The sequence below is a fragment of the Mesoplodon mirus genome, assembly GCF_964341445.2.
Source record: "Mesoplodon mirus genome assembly, chromosome: X".
NCBI lineage: Eukaryota > Metazoa > Chordata > Mammalia > Artiodactyla > Ziphiidae > Mesoplodon > Mesoplodon mirus.
The window spans coordinates 102033798-102051093 of NC_138981.1; the positions used below are offsets into that span (position 1 = coordinate 102033798).

General features: G+C 38.6%; 1 protein-coding gene across 2 annotated transcripts in view; it reads left to right on the forward strand.

The window, feature by feature from the left end:
* DOCK11 (dedicator of cytokinesis 11) overlaps nt 1-17296 on the forward strand; it is a 201390-nt gene that overhangs the window by 163688 nt on the left and 20406 nt on the right. For both annotated transcript variants that reach the window (XM_082610835.1, XM_082610836.1), the window contains 4 exons: nt 1419-1525; nt 9595-9717; nt 14412-14525; nt 15051-15197. In XM_082610835.1, coding sequence (XP_082466961.1) covers nt 1419-1525; nt 9595-9717; nt 14412-14525; nt 15051-15197 — 491 coding nt within the window. The remainder of the gene's footprint in view (nt 1-1418; nt 1526-9594; nt 9718-14411; nt 14526-15050; nt 15198-17296) is intronic.

The window sequence follows — 17296 nt, forward strand, 5'->3', positions numbered from 1 at the left end:
TCCCCAACCTCTAACACCAGGAAGCTTACCAAATATTTAGTCGTGAGTAGGTCATCATTTCTAAGCATCACTATTAGAGAGGTGGTAGAACAATAGATTGCAAAAGCTGTCCCCTTTGTGGCCAGCCATTTTCCACTGCCTAGCAGATTCAGTTATAAGGAAGCTGAATTTTCCTTAACTCTAAAATGACAGCCCCCTTAGACAGGGGTAAACGCAGCCAGAGCAGGAGTGTTTGGACAAGTTCCTATGTCCAGAATCTGCAGGGCAACCACGTGACCTTCTATACCCAGACTCTTGCTTGACAGTAGCAATTTGGTCCACAATCCTACAGCAGCTGTTCTCAACTTGAGCTCACTTCCTACTTCCCAGGGGTCCAGCTGCAGAGTCACTTACTATACGAGCTGCTAGCAATTATTTTATCTTGAGAAAGCTAATTTATTTATTGGTAGCTTTGTTTGGTAATAATAATTCATTGCACACTTGTTACATGTTAGGTTCTGTTCTGAACACTTTACATTTCATTGAATTCTTATAAGGTAGCTGCTGTTTCTATTTTACAGATGATGGAACTTTTTACAGTCCTAGAGAGATAAACATGTCTGAAATCACACAATTAATGATAGAGCTGGGTCTATCTAACTCCAAAAGCTCTGGTTCTTCCAGTGCCCCACCCTGTTTCTCTAAGGATGCTTCATCCCTGGCATCTGTTTTATTTCTTGCCTGTCTTTACAAGTCCTAGGCTAGGCTAACAACACACTTTTCCAATTCTCCAGTGAAATGAGGAACTAGAGATGACTACAAAAGCTCATTTGATGTTTACCTGAAAAGTACATGCTCTCTGTGTTTAGGTGACAGACCATAAACGTACACAGGATCAAAGTGTTAATAACAATTCTTAGATCACATTAGGAAAACATTTACTATAGTAGCCATTGAAGATGATGCATAGTCAGAGAATGAAGCTTATTTGTAAGTAACTTGAGCTCACCATTTGGTAAAAAGACTGGTAGGATGTATAGTAGATAGAAATAATTTGTAAAATTCTTTTTTTGTAACTGAAAATTGCACTTATGACTTTGATCCTTACAAAAATATGTGTTTATTTTATTTATTTATTTATTTTTGCGGTACGCGGGCCTCTCACTGCTGTGGCCCCTCCCGTTGTGGAGCACAGGCTCCAGACGCGCAGGCTCAGCGGCCATGGCCCATGGGCCCAGCCACTCCGCGGCATGTGGGATCCTCCCGGACCGGGGCACGAACCCGTGTCCCCTGCATCGGCAGGCGGAATCTCAACCACAGTGCCACCAGGGAAGCCCTATGTGTTTATTTTTAAGGGTAACTAATCCCTGTAAGGCTATCTGTTATTTACAAAACACTTTTTAAAAATAAATTTACTTCACTGGTTTTTATTCACGCAGAGTTATTCCCTAATGGATGTTCAGCCTTCAAGAAAATTACTCCCAATATAGATGAAGAAGGAGCAATGAAAGAAGATGCTGGAATGATGGACGTCCATTATAGTGAAGTAAGACTCCAGGGCCTGCATTGCCAGTTATATAAATTTAACTTCTTAAAATTTATTTACATTAAAAAATTATTACAGCTAAAAAAAACTATTACAGCTCACTTAATTTGGAAGGTAACTAAGGGTTGATGAACTGTAAGCATTAAAACTGCCCAGGGAAAAGATGTCCCTGTGTGGAATGTGGAGCCCTATCTCTGGAACTGTTCTTATTGTCTGGTTTTAGAAACGTACCATGTATCTTCCTCAGATCACCTTCCCAGTAACCAGATCACGGTCAACATACTTTGGAGAAATCTCCGTAAAAAATATAGCTAGCAATGTAACAGCTAAGGAGAGGACGCTTACAAGTATTTTAAAGATGGAAAATTTCTGCTCCAAGCTTCATATGGGTAGCAAACAGCTACAGTTGTCAATCACTCAACAAATATTTGTTGAGCACTGACTTCTGAGCAAGGCTTTGGACTTGGTGATATAGAAGCTATAAAATAATTAGATATGGCTGATCCCTGACCTCTTATGTCTACCTAAAGAGATAATACACCTCCTTGAAATGGAGAAAAGCAAGACAGTGCCATTTGAATAATACAGACAGTATGTTCCATGCAGAGTTGAAAGTGAGAGATGCCTTTGAGCTGAGGTAGAACAGAGGACAGTTAGGATTAGAGAGAGGTTTGAAGCGTGAAGACACCCTGAAGGCATTTTAGCAGAGGGAGGAGGATAACGGGGACAAAAGTTAAGAGGTGGGAAAGTATAAGGCATGTTTGGGGGTACAGTGAATGGATCATTTTCGCTAAGCCATTGGGTTCACATAGAGAAGAGTAGTAGTTGAGGTCAGATTTTGGGAAACTTTGTCTGGACTTCATTGATTAGAATGTTGAATTGCTGTCAAAGGTTTTTGAGCAGGATAATGACAAGATGAAAGCAAGGAAGAGGAAAGGTTAATTTGGCGGTTATGTGGGAAATGTATTAGAGGTAGATGGATAGGGGCTGGAGGCAGAGTCTGGAGGGCGGGCTGCCCTAAGAGTCCAGATGTGAAGCAGCCAGGTCTAAACCCAGGTAGTCACAGGTTCAGGAAACACTGTGAAGAAAAGAGGAAGACTTGCTGGCTGTGGGAGGAGAAGAGTCAAAGGTAGTGCTGAGATTTCAGGTTTGGATATTATAGAAGAATGATGGATGGATGATTTTACAGGGAAGATGATGAAAGCAGTTTTTGATGGGTGTTGAATTTGAAGTAGAAGGTTATTGAAATGGAAATAACATCAAGCCATTAGAAATTCAGAACTGAATCTAAAGAGAGAGATCAGGGTTGGAGAGCCACATCTGGAAGTCGTAGCTGTGTGAGAACCAAAGCACACTGACGATGGGAGATAATACAGCAAGCGAAGACCAGAGAACCAAGGACTGAAGCACATTGATGTTCACAATTAAGGAATGTGAAGACCAAAGAAAGAAAGAAACAACAAAAGTGGAGAGATTTAAGGGGTTGCAGCCCCATAGAAATAATTTTTTTAACATTTTATTAAGAAACATAAGAAGCAGCCAGGTTAAAGTGGCAGAGGCACATTTTATACTTTATGAATTGTTTTTAAAAATATTTTTATTTAATTTTTTAAATTTATTTATTTATTTTTGGCTGCTTTGCTGCGTGCGGGGTTTCTCTAGTTCGGCGAGCGGGGGCTACTCTTCCTTGGAGTGCGCGGGCTTCTCATTGCAGTGGCTTCTCTTGTTGCAGAGCATGGGCTCTAGGTGTGCGAGCTTCAGTAGTCGTGGCACGCGGGTTCAGTAGTTGTGGCTCGTGGGCTCTAGAGTGCAGGCTCAGTAGTTGTGGTGCACGGGCTTAGTTACTCTGCGTTATGTGGGATCTTCCCAGACCAGGGCTTGAACCCATGTCCCCTGCATTGGCAGGCGGATTCTTAACCACTGCGCCACCAGGGAAGTCCTGTTTTTTAAAAAATGTAAGCAATCTCAAGGTAGCTCTAGTTCGTTTAGCTAAAATGATATATGCCTGGAAGCTTTACCTACTACTTCTGTATGGGTCTCTCTCCTCATCAATAAAATAAAGGTGATAATACTATCCTGGCCACTTCACAACAAATGTGAAGGCTCTTTATAAGTCATTAGGTGCTACATAAATATCAGACTTTATCACTGACCAACTTGATAGTAAGGTTTCCTTTTACCTCCAGAACCTAGAAGAGTAGATACTTAAAACATCCTTGTGGAATTAATTAATCATAACAGAGAATCGAGATACTTGAATTTTAATCCAGGTTCATTGCTTGACTGTGAAGCCTTGGGTAAGTTAATTCACTTTTTGGGTTTTTAGTTAGACTTCAATGATTTTTCATCTAAGACTTCCAGTTTGTGCGGCCAGCAGCAGAAAGATTCATGGGAGTTTGTGGGAGATAAATGGTTTAACACAACTGAAGTTACGTCCTTTTTTCCAAACAGCAGCTTCAACTTGGTCATAAAAATGGCCTTGCGCCTGACCCTTTTTTATACTCTCAAGGAGAGCGGTAATATTTCTTATTAGTCAAGAACTGTAATCAGTTTTCTATGTAAACACATTTGTTGGAACTCTTTTGTGTTCTACAGTAATAATTTATACATGCTTTTCATTTGATGTATACAGATAGAATCATGTTCTCCATAGTGCCAGTTTATGTTTCAGTTTATGTAATAGGGCTTCTTCCTCGTGCTCTAGCCAATGGAAAATAACTGCCACCGATTTACAAGTTTTATTGAAATGAAAAATACAAATTGTTGTTCATTTAGTGCCTTATTTAAATAGGTTAGTTAAACCAATAATAATTTGTTTTTAAAACTGCATTTCTGACTTTTGATTTGCAATAGTTTTTAAAGATATAATTAACATACAGTAAAATTCACACATCTTAAGTGGACAGCTTGATGAATTTCCACAGTTGTACACACCCATATAAATTACCACCAGAAACAAGAAATAGGACGTGTCCATTCCCTCAGAAAGCTCCATTGTGCCCATTTCCAGTTAGTCTCCCCACCCCCACTATCTGATTTCTATCCTTATAGATTAGTTTTGCCATATTTTGGTGTCATAAAATGGAATCATTCAGTATGTACCCTTTTGTATCTGCCTACTTTTGCTTAACATAATGTTTTTGAGATACACCCATATTGCTGAGTATATCAGAAGTTCTTTTTCATTGCTAAATATTCCATTATATCGATGTAAGATTTTTAAATCCATTCTCCTGTTGATGGATTTTAGATTGTTTCCAGTTTGGGATTGTTATGAATATAAGGCTACTTTAAGCATTCTTATCTATGACCTTTTGCGGACATATGCTTCCATTTTTCTTAGGTAAATACCTAGGAGTGAAACTGCTGGATCCTGGGGAAGATATACTTAACTTCATAAAAAGTTGCCAGAGTTTTTCAAAGTGGTTGGACCATTTTATATTCCTGCCAGCAATGAATAAGAGTTTCAGCTGCTCCACTTCCTCACCAACATTTGATGTTGCTAATCTTTTTTTATATTTTTACCATTCTGTTAGACATGAATTGGTACCTCGCTGTGTTTTTCACTTGTATTTCCCTAATGACTAATGGTGTTGAGCACTTTTTATGTGCTCCTTTGTCTTTCATATATCTTCTTTTTTTTTTTTTTTTTTTTTTTTGCAGTACGTGGGCCTCTCACTGCCGTGGCCCCTCTCACTGCCGTGGCCCCTCCCACTGCGGAGCACAGGCTCCGGACGCGCAGGCCCAGTGGCCATGGCTCACGGGCCCAGCCACTCCGTGGCATGTGGGATCCCCCCCGGACAGGGGCCACGAACCCATGTCCCTTGCATCGGCAGACAGACTCTCAACCACTGCGCCACAGAGAAGCCCCATATATCTTCTTTTGTGGAATGTTTGTTCAAGTCTTTTGCCCATTTTTAGAAATTACATTATTTTTTTTGTTGACTTAGGGGAGTTCTTTCTATATTCTGGATATAAGTCCATTGTCAAATATATTTGCTGCAGATTTATTTCCCAGTCTTTATTTATTTTCTTAATTGAGTCTTTTATTGAGCAGAAAGTTTTGGTTTTGATGAAGTTCAATTTACTGTTTTTTTGATGGTTTGTTTTTGTGTGTGTGTTTGGTCTGAGAAATCTTTGCTTACCTCAAGACTGAAGATACTGCCTTATATTTTCTTCTATAAACTTTGTTTCTGAGTTTTATGTTTAGGCTGATAATCTATCTAGAATTCATTTTTGAGCATGGAATGAGATAGAGGTCAAGGTTCATTTTTTTCTTTTTTTCTTAAATTAATTTATGTATTTTTGGCTGTTTTGGGTCTTTGTTGCTGCGCACGGGCTTTCTCTAGTTGCAGCGAGTGGGGGCTACTCTTCGTTGGAGTGTGCAGGCTTCTCACTGCGGTGGCTTCTCATTGCAGAGCATGGGCTCTAGGCACGTGGGCTTCAGTAGTTGTGGCATGCGGGCTCAGTAGTTGTGGCTTGTGGGCTCTACAGCACAGGCTCAGTAGTTGTGGCTCACGGGCCTAGTTGCTCCGCGGCATGTGGGATCTTCCCAGACCAGGGCTCGAACCCGTGTCCCCTGCATTGGCAGGCGGATTCTTAACCACTGCGCCACCAGGGAAGCCCTATTTGTCCATCTTGATACCAATATCACACTGTCTTGATTACTATAACTTTATAAGTCTTGGAATCAGGTAGTGTTAGCCCTCCAACTGTATTCTTTTTCAAAGTCATTTGGCTCTTCTGTATCCTTTGAATTTCCATGCAGAATTTCGAATCATTGTTTCTGTTTCCTCAAAACAGCCTGCTGGAAGCTTTGTAGAGATTTTGTTACATTTATATATCACTATATGGAGCATGGAGAGCTTCACAATACTGAGTCTTTCAGTCAGGTCTTATTTAGGTTGTCTTTAATTTCTCCCAGAAATATTTTGTGATTTTTCAGGGTAGAAGTCTTTTCCTGGGTATATATTGTTAGATAATGGATGTTCTGATGCTACTGGAAATAGTATTGCTTGATTTTTTAATCTTAGTTTTCAATTTGTTGTTGCTAGTATATAGAAATACAGTGATTTTATATGTTGATCTTATAATCTGCAACCTTGCTAAATCTGCTTATTAGTTTTAGTAGTTTGCATATTCCTTAGGGTTTTCTACATACACAATCATGTCATCTGCACAGAAAGACAGTTTTACGTTTGCCAATCTCTGCACGCTCTCTCTCTCTCTCTCTTTCTCGCCTTATTACACTGGCTAGGACCTTCAGCATAATGTTGAATAGAAGTGGTAAGAGCAGGGCTTCCCTGGTGGTGCAGTGGTTGAGAATCTGCCTGCCAATGCAGGGGACACGGGTTTAAGCCCTGGTCTGGGAAGATCCCACATGCCGCGGAGCAACTAGGCCCGTGAGCCACAACTACGGAGCCTGAGCGTCTGGAGCCTGTGCTGCACAACAAGAGAGGCTGCGACAGTGAGGGGCCCGCGCACCGCGATGAAGAGTGGCCCCTGCTCGCCACAACTAGATAAAGCCCACGCACAGAAACGAAGACCCAACACAGCCATAAATAAATAAATAAATAAATAAATAAATAAATAAATAAATTTATTTATTTAAAAAAAAAAAAAGAAGTGGTAGGAGCAGACATTCTTGACTTGTTCCCAAATTTAGAAGAGTGTTCAGCCTATAGGTTTTTGGGTTTTAGTAGATGCTCTTTATCAGATTGAGAAAGGTCTCTTCTATTCCCTGTTTCCTGGGGATTCTTTTCTAACATCGTGAAGGGGTGTTGAGTTTTTTCAAATGCTTTTTCTGCATCTGTTGCTTGAGATCAAATTTTTCTCTTTTATTCCGTTTACATGGTTCATTCTGTTTACACTGGACTTATTCCTAATTGTAAACCAACTCTACATTCCTGGGACAAACGTTACTAGTTTGTAATAGATTTTTAACTCCCCCAAAGTTCCTCCTTCCCACAGTTGATAGAAATTTTAATTTGGCTATGAAATGTTAATATATAGATTATTTTTTCAAGTAGCAGCGTTTAATGAACATCTACTGTGTACTGCCGCCATACTGGTGACTGAAGAAACCAATACAATATATTGTCCCTACTCTTGAAGAGTCACAGCCTATTTGGAAAGTCAGATACATAGATAACAGACAAGTATAGTGATAAATATCCACCCAATGAATTATCAGAGTAAGAAAAAAAGGTGTCTTGCTACTCTTTGTTAATCAGGAGAAGACTCCTGGAAGAGGTGATAGCTAAGCTTTCTTAAAGGGTTAACTAAGTGAAAGGGATTAAAGGACAAGAGGGTACAGAATGGACAAAGGCACAAAGTTAAGGCAACACCATGGTGCTTCAGAGGAACTACTAGTAGCTCATCGTTTAAGCATCAAGTACCAGGCTGAGCATGATGCATGATGATATTATAAAAGTACCAGCCAGATCACTGCAAGGCTTGTGTGCCAAATGAAAGAGCTTGTCCTTAGTTCTGCGAATGATGGGAGCCATCATGAGATTTTAAGAAGGGAAGAAGGATGTGGTTTGGTTTGCAGTTTAATCAGAACCCTATGGCAGATTTGTGGAGGATAGATTTGAAAGTGCCAAGGCTGGAAGATCAGTTAGAAAACAACAATGAGGTCTTGAACCTTAGCAATGAGAGCAGAAATGGAGAAGAAGGGTCAGATTTGAGAAATATTTAGGAAGTAAAACTGGCAGAACTTGGTGATGGACTAATTAGAGGATAAGTAAAGAAAGAGAGTGTATTAGTTTCCTAGGGTTGCCATAACAAGGTACACAAACTGGATGGTTTAAAACAACAGAATTTTATTGTCTCACAGTTCTAGAGTCCAGAAGTCTGAAATCAAGGTGTCAGCAGGGCCATGTTCCCTCTGAGACTCTGGGTAGAAGCCTTCCTTGCCTCTTCCTAGCTTCTGGTGGTAGCTGTCGATCTTTGGCGTTCCCTGGCTCGGAGCTCCGTTACTCCAGTCTCTGCCTCTGTAGTCACATGGTGTTCTCCCTGCGTATCTCTGTCATATTGGAGTAAGGGCTCACCCTACTCCAGTATGACTTCGCCTCCACTAATCATATCTGCAATGACCCTATTTCCAAATAAGGTCACATTCTGAGCTACTGGGAGTTAGGGCTTCAACTTATCTTTTTGAGGGGCACAGTTCAACCCATAACAAAGGGTAAAGTCAAAACTGCTCTTAGTTTTCTAGCTGAGAGTTTATAGGGTATGACCACTGGCTAGGTAGGAAACACAAGTGAAAGAGCTAGTTTAGGAAGAAGATGAATTCAAAATTGTCTAGGGGGCATACAGGAAGAGCCGTTTTAGCAGTCAGTTTTATAGGTCTGAAGTTCATCTCTTTAAGATAGAAACAAACTGTTAAGACTTATGGATAGCATGAGTAATTGGCTTCATCTTTTTATTGTTGAGAACATGACGTGATGGTTGTTTTATAGCGGCTGTTATCATTATAGCAAGGTCAGAGATCTCTGTCTTGAGGTATTATACTGTCATTCCCACTAATTTTAGAACCAACAGTGAGGAAGGAAGCACTGTTGACCAAAATCACATCATTTTAATAAACACCTTTGTCACTGATGCAACAGCTTGAAAATTGCCAAATTATCTTAAGACTCTATTAATTGTGTTTAAATATAATTTCAATATAAAGGAAATATAATGGACATTTATAGACTTAGTGGAATTGACCCTGTCAGACATTTAAACATCCTCAGTTTGGAACAATGTATCCCCTTTTAAAAATACTTCTTCTCAATGTGTTACCATTTGTAAGTACAGTTAACATCTTCATTATGCAATAAACAAAGTAAATAGTAGTTTACTATTGTCAATATTAATTTCATACTTTTAAGAATGGTTTCAATTTCAAATATTTCAAGTATGTGATTTAGAAAAATATAGTCACACAACTATACTCCTTCTGTGCATTTCATTAAATTTAGTACATTGTATTCTTTATTAACTTGAAATGGTTCAAAATATATTTGCCCAGAGCTCTAAAACTATCTCAAATTCCTGATTGCATTTTTCTCTCAATGCAGGAAGTTTTGCTGGAGTTGCTAGAACAATGTGTGGATGGCTTATGGAAAGCAGAACGTTATGAAGTAATTTCTGAAATTTCCAAGTTGATCATTCCAATTTATGAGAAACGTCGAGAATTCGAGGTAGGTAATTTAAACATTTGCATCGTTGGCCTATATGTTTTATTTTGGTCTTAAGTTACTATCCTTAAAAAATGCTAGGAGGTCCTGAAATTACAATCCTACCTCATATTCATATAAATTTTCCAAATGAAATTAAGGACCAAACATTTAAGATATAAATTGAAATTTACATTATACCCGTGGTTCGCAAAACATTTTTATCTAGCAATCTCTCCTCCTCCACTCATGGCAGAAAACAATCAATGTTGTCTTCACTAAACCTTCACTAAAAAAAGCTATTGGATTTCCATGTAGCCCGGGAAGAGTGATAGGCATGATTCTATTCTTTGCAATTTGACGGTGAGACTAAAGGTGCTGGCAGATGACAGTAGGGGAGATAATGTCACTAGTAATAACCCTATTGTGAGGAGTTTTTCCAATTTAGTTTGCCAGATAAAGCTGTTGATAAAGGGTAGTTAATAAAGAATAGTAGTATAATGAGCAGCTGTTGCCACCAGCACTGAACAGGAATTTTTTTTTTTTTTTTTTGTGGTACACGGGCCTCTCACTGCTGTGGCCTCTCCCGTTGCGGAGCACAGGATCCAGACGCGCAGGCTCAGCGGCCATGGCTCACGGGCCCAGCCGCTCTGCAGCATGTGGGATCTTCCCGGACTGGGGCACGAACCCGTGTCCCCTGCATCGACAGGTGGACTCTCAACCACTGCGCCACCAGGGAAGCCCAGGAATTTTTTATATTCAAGTCTCTAAGTCCATATCATAATTTTATACCCTTACTATGCTGGGAAGGGATGATTTAGGATTCAAGCCATTTTTTTTAAAGCAAAGCAGTTTATCCTTAAATATAGCAAGTAGTCTTTCATTGTTGAAGAAGCTTCCAAGAGTGAAAACATACATTTAATATCATCTGTGTAGTGTTCTAATCTCTGTTCCAAACTGGCTCCGATCAAACTCACCTTTTCTTCCTAGGTTCTGGGTCTTTCTCTCTTTGCCATGCTTTTGGTGTATATGGGGCATGCCCGAAAAATCATAGCGGAGTTCAAGTGATTATATTAGAAAGCAAGAGTTAAATAATTAAATCTAAGTCATACAGATGACAAAGAATAGCCTATGAGACAAGACAAGAATTGGCTTTGAGCTTTCTATCAAAGCATTACATCCTAAGAACCTTTGTAAAAGTTTCAAAATACCCACTCTCTTACTCTTAGGTTGAAGATCAGGTTATTAGAAACCCAGGGAACATTTTGCTACTCAATTGACTAATAGGGAAAAAAGAAAAATGTATCTTCCCTACACATTAAAGGAAACAATACGTTCTATAGGGGAACCACTCCTATTCCCTTGTAGGGGTGCAAGGGTCTGTATAGATCCCCTAGTGTTCTGCATGAGATGAAGTAATTTTTCAGTGTAGCTTTATGGAATGGGCTGAAAAGTGTCAGAGGTGGCAGCCATAAAGGTAAGGAAAACTCCCCTCAAATTGAGCTCAACTGCAGAAAATAATATGCGAAGAATTTTAGACAAAGAATGTCTGCTTCTGTGCTCCCCTTTTTTTACTAAAGTGAAATTCACTAACATACAATTGACCATATTCTAGTATGCAATTCAGTGGCATTTAGTGCATTCTTAACATTACGCTCTCACCACCTCTCTCTAGTTTCAAAACATTTTTATCACTGCAGAAAAAAACTCCATATCCTTTAGTAATCACTCTCCACCCTATGCCCCACCCTCTGGAAACCACTAACCTGCCTTCTGTCTATGGATTTGCCTATTCTGGATGTGTCATAAAAAAAATTAATACAAGATGTGACCTTTTGTTTCTGGCTTCTTTCACTTAGCATAATATTTAGAGATTCATCCAGGTTGTAGCATGTATCAGAACTTCATTCCTTTTTATGGCTGAACGATATTTCATGGTATGGATATACCACAATTTGTTTATCCATTTGGGTTGTTTCCACATTTTGACTATTATGAATAGTGCTGTTGTAAACAGTTATGTATAAGTTTCTGTATGGGTATGTTTTCTTTTTTATATATAAATTATATATATATATATTTATATTTATATATAATTATTATATTATAATTATTATATATAAATTAATTTATATATAAATTATATATAAATTTATTTATTTATTTCTGGCTGCATTGGGTTTTTGTTGCTGCATGCGGGCTTTCTCTAGTTGCGGCGATCAGGGGCTACTTTTTGTTGCAGTGTGTGGGCTACTTATTGCGGTGGCTTCTCTTGTTGTGGAACATGGGCTCCATGCCTGCAGGCTTCAGTAGTTGTGGCACGTGGGCTCAGTAGTTGTGGCTCACAGGCTCTAGAGCACAGGCTCAGTAGTTGTGGCACAGGGGCTTAGTTGCTCCGCGGCATGTGGGATCTTCCCGGACCAGGGCATGAACCCGTGTCCTCTGCATTGGCAGGCGGATTCTTAACCACTACGCCACCAGGGAAGCCCTGGGTGTGTTTTCATTTATCTTGGATATATACCTAAGAGGGGAATTGCTGGATCATAGGGTAACTCCATGTATAACTTTTCAGTAACTACCAGGTTGTTTTCCCTTTTACACTCCCACCAGCAAGGTACACATTCCACACCCTGATCAACACTTATTTTTGGTTTCTTATTACAGCCATCCTAGTGGCTGTGAAGTGGGGTCACATTGTGGTTTTGATTTGTATTTCCTAATGACCAGTGATTCTGAGCATCTTTTCATGTCCTTCTTGGCCGTTTATATATATTCTTTGGAGAAATGTCTATTCAAGTCCTTTGCACACTTTTAAATTAGGTTATTTGTCTTTTTGTTGTTGAATTATGGGAGTTTTTTATATTTTCTGGATATGAAAACTTATCAGATCTGTGGTTTACAAATATTTTCTCCTGTTCTGTAGGTTGTCTTTTCACATTCTTGATAATGTTCTTAGCACAGCGTGCTCCCTTTTTCTGGATATTTAGAATATATTCTTTTTTTTTTTTTTTTTGTGGTACGCGGGCCTCTCACTGTTGTGGCCTCTCCCGTGGCGGAGCACAGGCTCCGGACACGCAGGCTCAGCAGCCATGGCTCACGGGCCCAGCCGCTCTGCGGCATGTGGGATCATCCCGGACTGGGGCACGAACCCGTGTCCCCTGCATCGGCAGGCAGAGTCTCAACCACTGCGCCACCAGGGAAGCCCTAGAAGAATATATTCTTTGAAAATGTCTGTGACCTTGTATAAAAGGAGTCCAAAACAGCTCATGCAGCTCAATAGCAAAAAAACAAACAACCCAATCCAAAAATGGGCAGAAGACTTAAATAGGCATTTCTCCAAAGAAGATATACAGACTGCCAACAAACACATGAAAGAATGCTCAACATCATTAATCATTAGAGAAATGCAAATCAAAACTACAATGAGATATCATCTCACACCAGTCAGAATGGCCATCATCAAGAAATCTAGAAACAATAAATGCTGGAGAGGGTGTGGAGAAAAGGGAACACTCTTGCACTGCTGGTGGGAATGTGAATTGGTACAGCCACTATGGAGAACGGTATGGAGGTTCCTTAAAAAACTAAAAATAGAACTACCATATGACCCAGCAATTCCACTACTAGGCATATACCCTGAGAAAACCATAATTCAAAAAGAGACATGTACCAAAATGTTCATTGCAGCTCTATTTACAATAGCCCGGAGATGGAAACAACCTAAGTGTCCATCATCGGATGAATGGATAAAGAAGATGTGGCACATATATACAGTGGAATATTACTCACCCATAAAAAGAAACGAAACTGAGCTATTTGTAATGAGGTGGATAGACCTAGAGTCTGTCATACAGAGTGAAGTAAGTCAGAAAGAGAAAGACAAATACCGTATGCTAACACATATATACGGAATTTTAAAAAAAAATGTCATGAAGAACCTAGGGGTAAAACGGGAATAAAGACACAGACCTACTTGAGAATGGACTTGAGGATATGGGGAGGGGGAAGGGTAAGCTGTGACAAAGCGAAAGAGAGGCATGGACACATATACACTACCAAACGTAAGGGAGATAGATAGTGGGAAGCAGCCGCAGAGCACAGGGAGATCAGCTCGGTGCTTTGTGACCGCCTGGAGGGGTGGGATGGGGAGGGTGGGAGGGAGGGAGATGCATGAGGGAAGGGATGTGGGAACAGATGTATATGTATGACTGATTCACTTTGTATAAATAAATAAATAAATAAATAAATAGATTTAAAAAAAAAAAGGAGTCCACACTCAGGCTTATACTATTATTTTTGTGTCTGCATTTTATTTTCTTCTCCAAAATTGTTCGCATGGATTGTTTATTCTCATCTCTCCACCTAAGAGCTCAAGCAAAGCATTTTGCTTATCTTTCAGTTAAAATAATTCAGACATAAGAAAAAAGTAGTCAATAACACAGTATTTTTAAATTATACACAACCATTGAGATATGAATGAAATGAAACATGGTATTTAGAAATACAGTGTTATTTGACCATTTTAAGCTCTACCCTATGACCTAAAGTTGTTAAGGAGTTTTGTCTAATAATGACCATGGGGGAGGGCAGTGTGAATGACCCCACCAAAACCATTTTGAAAAGGAAATAGTGTTGCTTTTTTTTTTCCTGTGCATTTATCTTAGACATTTAGTAACTAACCAAAAGACAAAGCTATTTTGTTTATTCTCATTTTTCAGAAACTTACTCAAGTTTATAGAACTCTTCATGGAGCTTACACAAAAATTTTGGAGGTTATGCACACAAAAAAAAGACTTTTAGGCACTTTCTTCAGAGTTGCCTTTTATGGCCAAGTAAGTATACTTTAGTTCATAAAGTTGTTTTCCTTTTTAAACATTCACCTTTGAATGATTACTGTAGCAGCAGTTATTGGTTCTAGGATTCTGTCTAGATAGAGCACCTGTCACAACAGCAGGAAGCCTCGTTTGTAAGTGTAAAGTTCACTTTGGTTCCCATATCTAAATCCACTAGGCCAGAGTATAACATATAAGATTTGAATGTTTCCTTCAGTTTCATTTTTTGTTAAGCTTCTTAAATGTATATTTAATATCTAGCACTGAAAGCTTTGCAATAAAAATCAGGTAAGTATGCAGGCGATGAAAAAATCGAGTGTGGAAATCTTCAGGCCAATAATATGCTCATATGACTGAGTTTGAAAATTCTCATTTATTTCAGTTAAAATATATGTATGTGACTTTTAGTACTATTATTTAAAATCTATTTCAAATACATTATTGCTAATTATTTAGTAGATTTTCTCTAAATGCTTTGTTTGCTCATATTATTTATAAATTATCATATGTTTAACTTTATAATAGTCTTTTTTTGAAGAAGAGGATGGAAAAGAGTACATCTATAAAGAGCCAAAGCTCACCGGCCTCTCGGAGATTTCCCTGAGACTTGTTAAACTTTATGGTGAAAAATTTGGTACAGAGAATGTCAAAATAATTCAGGATTCAGACAAGGTAACATATTTATTGGTTCCAGGCGTGGTATGTTGCTTCTGACTTTTTCCTTTTTTAGCTAGTGGAGGAGAGGCATGGGAAATAGAGCCTTTCCAGATCGTGAAAGAAAGAACAGGGGCTTTGGAATCAGAAAGAAGGATTCAAATCTCCATTCTCTGCCACTTGCTAGCTGTGTGACCATGGGGAAGTTACTTAACCTCTCTGTGCCTCATTGTTCTCATTAGTAAAATGAAGTTAATAATAGTGCCTTCCTCATGGAGTTGTTGTACGGATTAAATGAGTTAATATATGGAAAGTGATTAGAGTTCCTGGTATGTAAAAAAGCATTCACTAATAATAATAGAAGCTGGCACGCTCAATAAAGGTTAGCTATTATTGTGAATGCTGTTGTGCATCATGATTGTCAATTTCATACTTTATGATTAAAATCATCTTAGGACACACATTTTACTCTAAGATATCCTTAGTTCACTAGTTACATTCGCAGTGATGTAGGTTTAGGAGAGATGCCTTGGGCCTTGACCTAAAGATTATCCATCCCACTAGCCCTGCCAAGGCAAGGATGAGAAAGGTTCCAGCAAGAGAGGCTCTTTCCTAGTAATGCATAGTTCCCTATAGACAGAATTGTGGGAAGGCATAATAAGAATGCCTGACTGTCCTTAGTTATCATGGTTATGTACAGGATGAGAGCTGATTTTTCAGGTAGGAAGGACCTATACAGTGCAGGATCTGTAGGCCCCAGAAATATTTACTGCATGACTATGATGTGCATGGTGCTACGCAAAGCACTTAATAGCTAACAGGCAGCATTGCCAGAGTGAAAAGCCCGTGGCAATAGTAAAGGCACTTCATTTTCTACTATGAAAATGATCTCTTCACTTTGTAGACTTACCTATATCTCATGGAGATGATTTTATCTTAAACATATGCCTTCGACATTTAAAAATAGATGTGCTGATAGGTTCAAAATTCATGAATATTTGGCAGAACCTGTCTACTTCTGATCCGTTTCACTATTTTGTGTTGTTTTATTGAATTAAGACAACAGAAAATTTTATCTCCTTATAGCCAGAAAGTTTTAGGCTTGCTGCCATACTACTGATACTATAAATGGAAAGTTAATAGAAAGCCAGGCTTGCAGAACAACATGCAGTTTCTTACTTTCTTCTGCCTCTGAAAACCTGGCCAACAAGCACTAATGACAGACCACCATCAGGCAGCTGGACTCCTGACATGATTTTTATGCACAACATTTTAGTCATTCTTCATAGGCAACAGATATAATAAGCAGTTGCTACTTTTAAAATCCTTATTTCTTTCTTAATGTGTGAAATCGAAAATTGAAAACACTCTTTTACTTGCCAAAGAACAAAATCTGCTTAAGGGCACAAACAATGTGAAAAACAGTTGGGCGGTATTTTCCAGTATTTTAAATGTATCTTTCCTTGGACCCAATAATTTCACATTTAACATTTTATCTTGTAGATAGATATATACACATAAAGATGTATGTTTAAAGGTGTTTATTGCTGCAAAGTTTATATAACAAAAACCTGGAAACAGTCTAATATCCATATGGTTAAGGAAGTGGTACTACCCCCATATAATGGATATAGTATCCTAAGCGTTAAAAAATTGATGAGTATTGATATACCTATCAAGATATATTATTGAGAGAAAAAAGGTGAGGCACAGAACATCATGGATAGGATGATTACGTTTGTGAAAATTGATATTCACATATACTCACTTGTTTATGCTTAGGAAATTTCTGGAATGATACATACAAAATTGTTAACCATGGTTATCCCTGAGGAGAGAGACTAGAGTCTTATGTGGGAAGAAAGCCTTTTTTTTACTTTTCATATATACCCTCATGTACTGTTTGAATGCTTACCATATACATAGTTTATTTTATAAGGTCAAAATCAGTCTTGACCTCTTTTTTATTTTCCTTCTATGTCTTGTCTTAGCCAGGTAATTAACCTCACCTGAATTTCTCTGGAGAAATCTAGCTTTTTAATGGGAAAGAAAAGAAAGGATTTCTAGATTTAGGCTTTTAGATTTTTATGTAATAACAAGTAGAATGGGTTTGGAGA